The sequence below is a fragment of the Coregonus clupeaformis genome, chromosome 8, assembly GCF_020615455.1.
Source record: "Coregonus clupeaformis isolate EN_2021a chromosome 8, ASM2061545v1, whole genome shotgun sequence".
NCBI classification, from domain to species: domain Eukaryota; kingdom Metazoa; phylum Chordata; class Actinopteri; order Salmoniformes; family Salmonidae; genus Coregonus; species Coregonus clupeaformis.
In genome coordinates, this window is record NC_059199.1 from 52101871 (window position 1) to 52114422 (window position 12552).

The 12552-nt window shown below is 43.3% G+C and overlaps 1 protein-coding gene across 1 annotated transcript in view; it reads left to right on the forward strand.

Moving 5' to 3' along the window:
• The first annotated feature begins 3681 nt into the window (after positions 1-3681).
• Positions 3682-12552, forward strand: part of LOC121571929 (forkhead box protein O6-like) — a 65595-nt gene continuing 56724 nt past the window's right edge. Inside the window, exon 1 of the mRNA XM_041883727.2 lies at positions 3682-4897. Coding sequence (XP_041739661.2) covers positions 4379-4897 — 519 coding nt within the window. The 5' untranslated portion in view covers positions 3682-4378. The remainder of the gene's footprint in view (positions 4898-12552) is intronic.

Here is a 12552-nt window from a genome sequence, read left to right on the forward strand (position 1 = left end):
GCATTGTGGTTTGGTTTCCACCTATAAAAAGGCTAAAACAGAAAAAGACCGACATAATCCAAAGCAGGAAGTACTAGCCAAACCAACACACTACCGCCAGTGCCAATACTTGGGAGTGAAATGAAACGCTGCCTTTTTGTCTTTGGGAAAGTACTAAAAAGTGAGAGAAGTAGAGTTGAGTAGCCTGGTCCCAGATCTGTTCATGCTAACCAGCTGCTACGGTCATTGTCGCACCGAACGGCACAAACTGACGTGGGACCAGGTTAGGAGCTGAGGAGAGTGGAGTGTTTCTCCATGGTTCTGTCACATTGAGAAGCCACATGGTTGGCTGCAGCCCAGGCCTCCAGGCAGCTCTGGCCCAAGGAGGAGACATATTCCTGGGATGACCATGGGCTGTGTACTGGCTACAGACACCCAGACTTCCTTTCCCACTGTTTCCACACACACACACACACATACACGCACGCACACCACACACACACAACCCCCAAGTCACACTACAAAACAACACCCACAGCTTTCCTTATGTAACAGCAGTGGGTTGTAGAGGAGGGAGGGCTAGAGGGAGGGAACATCATTGATGAACAGAAAGAGAAAAAGAGAGAAAGATTGAGATGAAGAGAGGGAGGGAGATGAAGTGATGTTAAGGGGCCTTAGAGCAAAGATTGGGCTCACAGTTGAGTACCTAAACAGTACAGAGCAAGAATGCAGTCTGGCTCTCAAAGTCAAATCCAGAAGGGTTTTTAAAAAGGAGACATTTTATTTTGTTCAGTGGACATGCCTCACATGTTGTACATATGAGAGTCTACTCTTCTGACATGCCTAATTGGAGCTATAGTCAGTCAGTCGGTCATTGTTTCTCAACACAAGGGTGGGAGTGGCATCATCATCCCATCCCAGTAAACACATCAGTAGTAATCCTGGCTGACTAGCTAGCTTAGGTAGGTAAGGTACACTGTAAAAAACAGAAATATTTTTTAACGGTAACTTACTGGCAGTCAGTTACCGTAAGAAATATACAGTGTGTTACTGTCAATTCCAAATAAAAGTTTATTTGGAATTTACAGAAACATACTATACCTTATTATTTATTTATTTTACAGTAATTTACAGGTAACTAGCTGCCAGTAAGTTACCATTAAAACAACATATTATTTTTTTTACAGTGTAGTTACCTGGCGGTTGATTGATTCAAAGATCTTCCCTCACTGATTTTTCTCCTGTTGTTGTCTGAGTTTGGAGCGTCCATGGTTGTTTGTCAGTGTCAATGCCCAAAAGCTTAGCTTGCTACGGCCACAATAGATCACTACACACATCCACTCAACTCAGCTGGCAGTGGCTCAGTGTTTGCATTCCATAGGATAGGAGTCACACCGCATTTCAGTTACAACTTCACTGCGGTGCATAAAAATCTCCTCTCCAGACCGTAGGGCAGGGGCCATGTGTTTTGAATTACCCCTCGGTTTCTCATTTACAGCATCTCTCCCTCATTTCTCCCTCTCTCTCACCCTCTCCTCCTCCCCTCCTGTTTTTGTTCCCCCCTCTCCTTCACTCTTTCGCACTCTACTCTTCCTCCCCTTCTCTTCTCGCCCTCCTTCTCTCACACACACACCATCTCCCCCCCCCCTCCTCCCCCTCCTTGTATTGCTCCCCACTCTCTCTCTCTCTCTTTCCCTCTGTCACTCTCACCCTATACTTCCCTCCTCTCTCCCCCCTCTCTCTTTCACATCTCATGTTGTGATAGACCTGTTTAGCCACCATGAAAGCATTCCACTATGCCAGCATTTGAGGATATGGTTGCCCCTGACAACCAAGCTGTCAATAGTGCAGGGGATTTTCCATTAAAAAAAGGATAATGGGGTTATAGAATATATTATAGAATATACACTGAGTTTACAAAACATTAGGAACACCTGCTCTTTTCATGACATAGACTGACCAGGTGAATCCAGGTGAAAGCTATGATCCCTTATTGATGTCACTTATTAAATCCACTTCAATCAGTGTAGATGAAGGGGAGGAGACAGGTTAAAGAAGGATTTTTAAGCCTTGAGACAATTGAGACATGGATTGTGTATGTGTGCCATTCAGAGGGTGAATGGGCAAGACAAAATATTTAAGTGTCTTTGAACGGGGTATGGTAGTAGGTGCCAGGCGCACCGGTTTGAGTGTGTCAAGAACTGCAACGCTGCTGGGTTTTTCACGCTCAACAGTTTCCCCTGTGTATCAAGAATGGTCCACCATCCAAAGGACTTCCAGCCAACTTGACACAACTATGGGAAGCATTGGAGTCAGCATGGGCCAGCATCCCTGTGGAACGCTTTTGACACCTTCTAGAGTCCATGCCCCCAACGAAATGAGGCTGTTCTGAGGGCAAAAGGGGGTGCAACTCAATATTAGGAAAGTGTTCCTAATGTTTTCTACACTCAGTGTATTATAGAATAGAATATAGTAGAATATAATTAAATAAAGTAGAATAGAATATAGTCGAATATAATAACTTTATATCAAACTACAGGTGCATAACAGACAAAGCCCCCCTTCATTTTATAGAATAACAGCCAATGCATAAAGTGATAAATAGAGAGACACTTTTAGTTGGAAGGAGTTCAGTATGGATACCCTACAACTTGAACCCAATGAGGGGTCATGCAAGGCAGTGCTACTGGATCGCTGCTCAGGCAGAATCCCCCATATAGACGTGAGCATGGTTGCAGTCCGCGGGCGCCAATTGAGTGTGACATTCACAACTGCCGCCCCCGCCCCCCTCTCTCTCTCTCTACTGGGAGAAAACACCCGTGCAGAGAAAGGATGGTATGAAATGAAACCGCGAGCCAATTATTATTTCAAAGGATATGTAATTTCGGCTTTTCTGATGTTCTTGTCTCAGACTGCAATACATAGGGAATCTGCGTACGGAATCTGGCGGACACTCATGCTTAAATTAGGAAATATTTATTTGGTAGCATTAATTAACCCGGTCATAATTACATATTAAATATTTGTTCAATAATAAATACATATTATAATTATTCAATACAGTGTTAGCAGTTAATGTAACTGAACTGGCGTGCACAATAAGAAATTATAGGTTTATAGATGCCGCACTCTGGAGGTGAACATTTCATGCTTATCCCAATCTCTCTCAGCAACAGGTAGAAATTTGACTGACGATCATATGCAGCACATGTAAGAGCATCACAATTTGGATAGCTAAAGCACAATGTTTCGTTCTCCGTCAATTGGTATTTATTTAGGCCTTCTTGTTTATTCCCAAGGCAAGAAACATCAATAAACCAAAAAAATCGAATTTCTCAAGCAATTTTAAGAATTGTGAATAAAAATGTGGACTAGCAATGTGAAACGATGCTGTATACAGAATAGTATAGATATTCCATTTCGCTAAACCTGTTATAGAGGGAGTGCCTTGGTCCAAGCCTTGTCTAAGTATGTGTAATCAGCACTTATTCAACACTACAATTTAGTCGCTTGATGCTCAAGCCTCACTGACTGAGACACACTGGTGTACCAATGTGGAAGGAATAGGGTATGGTAATAATCTAAAAATCTTACGAAATACGGGAGGTTAAATGTATGTAATGTAATGCATTTATGACAGGGCGTCTTCGTCGCGTGAGAGAAGGAAGACACAAACAGAGCATGCTCCACGAGCCGCATGCGAGGCTTTTTTCGTCTGGAATTCTGCGGGTTTATAAATTATTCATAGAGCGAGCCTATTTTTAAGAGGAGTAATTGCACGCAGCTCGCACAGTCAGTCAGTGTGTTACTATCAGCTATGAGTGCGTGTGCTGTTTTCGCGTGAGCGCTTGAGTGTGCACCAATCTGCAGAGGAAAGGAGATTCCAGACGACAGAAACAGTGAGCGTGTGGAAACTTCGTGAAAGACAGTCCAATTTAATTGGCTTTAATTCGAATATATCGTCCAAGCCTGCCAGCCAGTACAGCCGTTGAACAAGGGAATCAACTGTTGCTGCAGTAGACCGTTTTTTAAACGGACATTAGGCTAGTAACAATTCATCAAGTCCGTGTTGCTGAATCTGGCCATGGGTTTGAGAATGGATTTTTAACCATCACCTGGACCTGGTTTATTTATTGTGCTGCGCGCTGGATGCATGTTGATCATGGTCTGTTCTGATACTGCATAGAGAATACATGCTCTTCCAGAATGATCCTACTCCACGCCTCTCCTGGCTTTTTGATATTGGTTTATCATATTTTTGTATCAGACAGTAGCAGTTGCTTGTAGGCAAGGAGACACATTTGGGCTATTTGAACAATTCCAAAAACAGTTGGAGGATTATAGTGGATTGTTTCTTTCTTTGTGACCTTGCCTCTCCGGCGTTATTCCAGGCGGATAGATGCTAATGATGGAGAATAACGGCATGGATACGCATCATGTTGGAATCAATCATGAATACGAGCTGGAGGGCCGGCCGCGATCATGCACCTGGCCGCTGCCGCCGTGTCCTGAGGATTTCCCTCGGGGAGTGGATGAAGTAAATCGAGGTCTGCCCCTGGCGTCTGTCAAACTGGAGCAGCTTCAGTACAACGTGCCGGCATGCGGCGGCGGAGCATCCGAGGGAAGAGGTGGCGCACCCGTGGAGCTCAAACATCCAGCCGGCGCACCGGTCCCTATAGCACCCGGCGCTCCTACATGCATGTCCGGGGCTGCCCTCGACGTGCCCGGCCAGCTGCGCAAAGCCAAGTCGTCCCGGAGGAACGCGTGGGGAAACCAGTCGTACGCGGACCTCATCACGCGTGCCATTGAGAGTGTCCCGGAGAAGAGACTCACTCTGTCGCAGGTTTACGATTGGATGGTGCGCTTTGTCCCTTATTTCAAGGATAAAGGTGACAGCAATAGTTCAGCTGGATGGAAGGTACAGTAACATTGCCTACTTGAAATTCATAATAATTAGCCTCTATATATATGGTGATTGTGTGTGTTGATAGGGGGTAGCCTATAGGCCTGTGCCACTGTCTTTCCATAAAATACATTTTAGACTTTGATCACTTAATTTGGGTTGTGTATCTTAACTACAGACGGTTGCTCAGTCTCCAGCCATAATAATTGATGGCTCTCAACTGATGGTTAAAGCAAATGACTTGTTTCTAACGATTTCTGGCTTTCGCATTTCCCCACATTCACCACTGCTACTCTCCACGATGCAGTCAGTCATGACCAAGTTTACATGCACACAATATTCCGGATAGTTGCTCATATCCCGCTTAAGGTCTTATTCGGGATAAGCTGTTTACATGCACCTTTGATATCCCGCTCACAAGTTTCCCTGTATCCAGTTCATATGGGTTAAATTGAATAGTAACTGAAATATAGACACTAACTGTAGGCCTTTAACCTCTCACATGTATAGTATCAACTCCTGCAGAATTATGCATTTCCTGTTGTAAAATTATTCAAGAAATTTACATTTTGTCTTGGGAACAGGAGTGGAGAAATATGATTTATTTCTTTCAGCATCTCTTGAGAAAATGCAAATGCGCATGTAATGTGTTATCTTTGACACTGTTATGCAAGCAGACAGTATTTCACCCAGATAAAATATGCACCCAGGATGAACTGAAGTCATATCAGAAACGTGTTTAATCTTTTTCTCAACTTTTCATTTCCATAAAACCGGTCAAACTGATGACATTTGGACATTTTGCACAGGACCAATCTTTCCACTGTTTTGGAGTTATTGCGTTTTCTCCCCGGTCCCTAAACGAAACAGACAATTTTACCGGTGTTAACTAGATGACTTATGTATTCATTTTAAGATTACTTATGTATTCATTTTATCAATGTAAGACATTATTCTGGTGAGCACTACTTTGTTTAGTCTTCTGGGTCAACAAGTTATGACAGAAGAGAAGCTGCACGTAGGCCTATCTAACTAAAGTTGACAAACAAATGGCCTACCAAATGTCGGAAATTATAATATGGCCTACCAAATGTCGGAAATTATAATATGGTCTACCAACTGTCGGAAATTATAATATGGTCTACCAACTGTCGGAAATTCTAAGCAGAAAGTTGTCTAAATTAGGGGTGAATGTAGTCAGTAGGCTATACGGTCCAGTACAGAGTATCAGCAAAATAAATTATTCTGGAATTATGGTAATCGAACTGTGCAGGTAGCCTACTTTTTGAAGTGATTTGTTTGACAATTAGATGAAAACATCACACAACAACCATGGTATGCGAAACTGAGCCTGCGCAGACTACGAAAAACAACAGTAAACGGGATAAGATATTTACATGCCATAGGATCCCATCTAACACCCAGCATATCCCAGGCATCTTATCCGGGTTTCTCGTAACCGGGATACAAGGTTTTTCAGGTTATTGTAAACGGGATTTGATGTTTATATGCGTAAACTCAAAAACAGAATACTTGAGAATCCCGAGTAAAAACGGGATATTGGTGTGTACAGTGGGGAAAAAAAGTATTTAGTCAGCCACCAATTGTGCAAGTTCTCCCACTTAAAAAGATGAGAGAGGCCTGTAATTTTCATCATAGGTACACGTCAACTATGACAGACAAATTGAGAAAAAAAAATCCAGAAAATCCCATTGTAGGATTTTTAATGAATTTATTTGCAAATTATGGTGGAAAATAAGTATTTGGTCACCTACAAACAAGCAAGATTTCTGGCTCTCACAGACCTGTAACTTCTTCTTTAAGAGGCTCCTCTGTCCTCCACTCGTTACCTGTATTAATGGCACCTGTTTGAACTTGTTATCAGTATAAAAGACACCTGTCCACAACCTCAAACAGTCACACTCCAAACTCCACAATGGCCAAGACCAAAGAGCTGTCAAAGGACACCAAAAACAAAATTGTAGACCTGCACCAGGCTGGGAAGACTGAATCTGCAATAGGTAAGCAGCTTGGTTTGAAGAAATCAACTGTGGGAGCAATTATTAGGAAATGGAAGACATACAAGACCACTGATAATCTCCCTCGATCTGGGGCTCCACGCAACATCTCACCCCGTGGGGTCAAAATGATCACAAGAACGGTGAGCAAAAATCCCAGAACCACACGGGGGGACCTAGTGAATGACCTGCAGAGAGCTGGGACCAAAGTAACAAATCCTACCATCAGTAACACACTACGCCGCCAGGGACTCAAATCCTGCAGTGCGAGACGTGTCCCCCTGCTTAAGCCAGTACATGTCCAGGCCCGTCTGAAGTGCATTTGGATGATCCAGAAGAGGATTGGGGAGAATGTCATACGGTCAGATGAAACCAAAATATAACTTTTTGGTAAAAACTCAACTCGTCATGTTTGGAGGACAAAGAATGCTGAGTTGCATCCAAAGAACACCATACCTACTGTGAAGCATGGGGTTGGAAACATCATGCTTTGGGGCTGTTTTTCTGCAAAGGGACCAGGACGACTAATCCGTGTAAAGAAAAGAATGAATGGAGCCATGTATCGTGAGATTTTGAGTGAAATCCTCCTTCCATCAGCAAGGGCATTGAAGATGAAACGTGGCTGGGTCTTTCAGCATGACAATGATCCCAAACACACCGCCCGGGCAACGAAGGAGTGGCTTCGTAAGAAGCATTTCAAGGTCCTGGAGTGGCTTAGCCAGTCTCCAGATCTCAACCCCATAGAAAATCTTTGGAGGGAGTTGAAAGTCTGTGTTGCCCAGCGACAGCCCCAAAACATCACTGCTCTAGAGGAGATCTGCATGGAGGAATGGGCCAAAATACCAGCAACAGTGTATGAAAACCTTGTGAAGACTTACAGAAAACGTTTGACCTGTGTCATTGCCAACAAAGGGTATATAACAAAGTATTGAGAAACTTTTGTTATTGACCAAATACTTATTTTCCACCATCATATGCCAATAAATTCATAAAAAATCCTACAATGTGATTTTCTGGAATTTTTTTTCTCATTTTGTCTGTCATAGTTGACGTGTACCTATGATGAAAATTACAGGCCTCTCTCATCTTTTTAAGTGGGAGAACTTGCACAATTGGTGGCTGACTAAATACTTTTTTTCCCCACTGTATGTAAACGTGGTGTGTAGAAAGGGGCGGTGAGTTGGGACTGAAAGGGAGGCGGAGAGGGGTTACTGGGTTCATCCTATTTGAGTTTACAGCCTATAGGCTAAACAGAGCAGAGCAGAGCTAATCAGTACCAATATAAACGCCTTGTTTGTGCTATGGAGGAAAATACTGTCTGCGCGCTGTGCTATGACGCATCCATGTCATGATTGTATTATAAGGAGAATATCTGATTGTAGAAGTGACTGAGTGACGACATGTACGGTTCGAACTCAACCTTGTTTCATCTGGCGCTCGAGCCATATGTAGAGGAGAGTAATAACGGATCACGCGGTGCACAGACAGTCAGGAGTCTGTCGCGGTCAGTTCTGTTCCTTGGGTTCAGACCCGCAGCGTCACTCACGAGCCACGCCGCTTGGCTAGTCTGGGTTAACCCTAAACGAGCTAGAGCTACCCCGCCCCCTTCTATCCATTACGCGCGTTGTAAGATTACGCACGGGCTATGCAATTTGATGCTTTTTGTAACAGTTAGAAAAAAAGCACAATAACGGGAGATGATGACATGAAGTCACTCCATGAAAATAGAGATTATCCTTTAAATTCAAATTAATATGGGTTTAATCTAATAGACGAGAGTTTGTGTAATCTTCTTTAGTTTACCGCACATTTTGTGTGAGGATTATATTGGCACAGTTGTTGTGGAGGGGATTCTTTGTTCTATAGGGCCTATTTGTTCAAGTCATATAGGCCTAGTCCTACCTCTCCAAGCCCTACTCCCATCTAATGGTTGAAAGACAGATTTGAATATTTGCTCATATTTTCCAAAGGGTTTATCAAGAGGATCAATTCTACACAGATTACACTCACCCATTTTATCAGGGCCTTAGACCTTAGGTCATATAGTTTAGCTCTGGTTTTCATTAGGGTTTGTTTTGAGTCATACACAGAGGTTACACTGTTTAATACACCCTTCATCTTCCTGTCACTTTGTTAAGGTTTTCTGGTAAACACTCACACACACACATTTTCTTAAATGCCCCTTACCTGGCATCTCGGTCTCTCAAACAATATACGACAATCATAACATTCTGAGAAAGAAAGCGGTATTAAGAGAAATAATGAATCTCAATGAAATCAACATTTAATTTAGGTCTAGGTAAGTGCAGGAGGTAGGAGTACTCCAATCTTTATGGTTAGGTTTAAAATGGGATTTAAGGGGCTTAGTTCTCCAGGCCCTGTGTGTGTGTGTGCTAACCAGGGATACCTAACTGTATGCCAGCTCAAATTCTGCCACAGGGCTTTGTGTGTAACGAGGGCTTTGATTGGCAGGTTTGGCAGCGATCTGATAGGCTGAGAGGGCGAAAACAACTTGATTCAATCATAATAACAGTGTTAAAAACAGGCACACATGCACGCACATGTTGGGTTGTAACAGTGGGCAATGGGTTTAATAAGATCTTAAGCACAGAACAACACACACTTGCACAGAAACATACACACACATACATGTGAATGGACACACTCACACACACACACACACACACACACACACACACACACACACACACACACACACACACACACACACACACACACACACACACACACACACACACACATTATCATCCACATCAGTAAATTGTTGATGAGATGAGTAGGATAAGATACGTAGATGGATGGATGGATAAACAGGAGGATGATCAGATCAGATACAGTGGCAGCTGCCGGTTATTAAAAGCAGTCTTTAATACCTGTTGTGAAATGGGTCATTCCACCAATTCTGTGCCTTTTGGGAAGTGTAGCTTGGTCCAAAAAAACGTTTGATTTCACCTAATTTTAACATTCTGTTATAAAGAGCACATGTTCACGTTTTCCCATCTAAAAAATACTATAGTAAGTGCCAAATAAAGTAACAGGGTTGACGATTTCATCTTAAATCAGCCATAAATCCTCTTGTGACAGAGGGAATGGAATCTTGTTGTCTGCAACAGGGAGTGGTAATTGAATGCCAGCTTGTCAAATAAAAAATAAAAGCTTTTCTAGCCTGTCTAGACATGTTATGTCCGACCCTCGTAGTTTTCCACCACAAAACACCAGAAAATGGCCAAAAGAGTAGAACTAGCTCACTTGCTTTAAACACTAGCATTTGACTATGAGATATTCAATGTTTCCTTTGAAAAAATATTTTAAAAGGAATAGTTTCAGTTGAGGTGAGGTGTTATATACCGTATACTGTACTGGCCTATGAGTGTGTACACTCTTAGAAGAAATGGTTCCAAAAGGATTCTTCAGCTGTCCCCATAGGAGAACCCTTTTTGGTTCCAGGTAGAACCTTTTTAGGTTTAATGTTGAACCCTCTGTGGAAAGGGTTATACATGGAACCCAAAGCAGTTCTATCTGGAACCAAAAAGGGTTCTTCAAAAGGTTCTCCTATGGGGACAGCCGAAGAACCCTTTTAGGTTCTAGATAGAAAAAACGGTGCTAAGAGTGTAGGAGGTTGAACCTGCTGGGTGGCTGTGTGTGGTGGTTTATCAGTCACACTCCTGTGAGGGGGGACCTGGTGGTGTACTGTATACTGTTTTGTTATGTACTTGACACTGGTTTCATACATGAAGTGGGCCTGTGTGCGTGTGTGTATGTGTGTGTGCAAGCCAACAATTGTCTTAGGCAGGCTACACAGACACTGCCAGCCAGGCAAAAATCTAATGTTCTCATCTGAAGTGATGACTTAGTTACTTTTGACATGTTGAAAGCTTGAAAGGTACACAGAGCGGGCACGGGAGCAAATGGCTCAGCTCTGCTGTCATTCTAAGCAGGAGACAAAGAGAGAGAGAGAGAGAGAGAGAGAGAGAGAGAGAGAGGAGAGAGAGGGGGAGAGAGAGCGAGAGGGAGAGAGGGAGACACACAGAGACATAGAGATGCAGAGAGACAAAATGGGAGAGAGAGAGAGACTGAGAGAAAAAGATGGAGAGAGAAACAGAGAGAGGGATCTTCATAGTGGGAGAGAAAGTGGTGGTGGCCCCAGTCCCAGTCCCCAGCTGCTGAACACATTGATCGCTAGCAGACTTAACGCCTGACTGTGATGCTCCAGCCCCTAGCAGAACAGAACAGAGTCGAGGAGAGGCAGAGTATTGGTGGTTAGCTAGCTAGGGAGATGGTGAAACCTACGGTGCAGGCTTAAGCCTGATTCACACTATAGGGCCTAACCGAGCCAAGCCAAAACAAGCTGTACTGGCCTGGTTACACATCCACCATAGTGGCTGGAACCATGTTGTAAAAAGGACAATGTGAAAAAGAAAATATCACAGCCAGCACATTACAGTGTTGATCTAATGGGTTAGGCAGGCCCTGTAGTGTGAATGAGGCATTAGAGAGGTTCCCTGTGCTGTGCCATCCAGGCTGGTTGGCGTGGGCTCAACAGAAAGCCCTCTGCATCGCTACTCCGTTATTGTGATTATCACAAAGACACAGCAAAAGGAGAGAGAGCTCTCGAGTTGGCGGGCTTGGCACAGAGTCCACGGCGGGGGATGGAGGGATGAATGGAGAAATAGATGGATGGATGGAGGAGAGGTGGGGGGTTGTTGTCTAAGAACGGGACTCTAGAGGTCTATTCTACAGTAAAGCACCATTTCATCAGTCTTTTGAATGGAGGGAAATAGATGGAGGGAAAAAGGAGGAGGGAAGAAAAGTGTTGGAAAGGGGGATGGTGTGTGCGTGTGCGTGTGCTTGTGCACGTGCGTGCATATGTGTGTGTGGGCGTGTGTGTCCTTGTGTGTGTGTGTTTATGTCCCTGTGTGTGTGTGCATGCTTGTGTGTGTGTGGATTGCCACTAGTTGTAGACAGTACAGTATTTCATTCAGATGATCCCTTTGTCCCCTCAGTTGATTAAGAGTTGAACTAAAAGCTTCAGGACAGTTGGAGTTGGATAGAGAAAGAAGAACAGTTGGGGGTTTAATCTGAACTCTCTGAGCCTTTAGAGATGGATTGATTGATTTCCAGAGACTTTTGATTGATTGAGAACTCAATATGTTCAATGTGTTGATAACATATGGCAAATAAACTTGAAAACTGAAATGTGAACTTGGTTGTGGAGAAGCAATGGAAAGCCTGCTTCATATGTGCCACTTTTATCCAAGGAGATCCCTGCTGGAATGGAACCCACGACTTTGGCATTACTAGCACCACGCCCTTACCAACTGAGCCAGAAGGCATCAGTCTGAAGGTTAGTTCAGGTCAACAGTTCTCTACAGCAGTGGTTCTCAACTGGTTTTGCCTCGGGACCCAAATTTAACCAGGTTGTCTCAGTCACAACCCAATATTTGCATCGCACATTTGTTTTGCCAAAATGCAATCTGTAAAACTATTTTTAATGCTATATTGATAGTAAATATGACAAGTTATATGACAAGGGTACAACATTCCCACGTTTTTCATTGTCAGTAATTACATTTTGCCCATATTCGTGATGAAGAATGGTAATAAGCTTACTGGTTTGAAACCACAAAATCA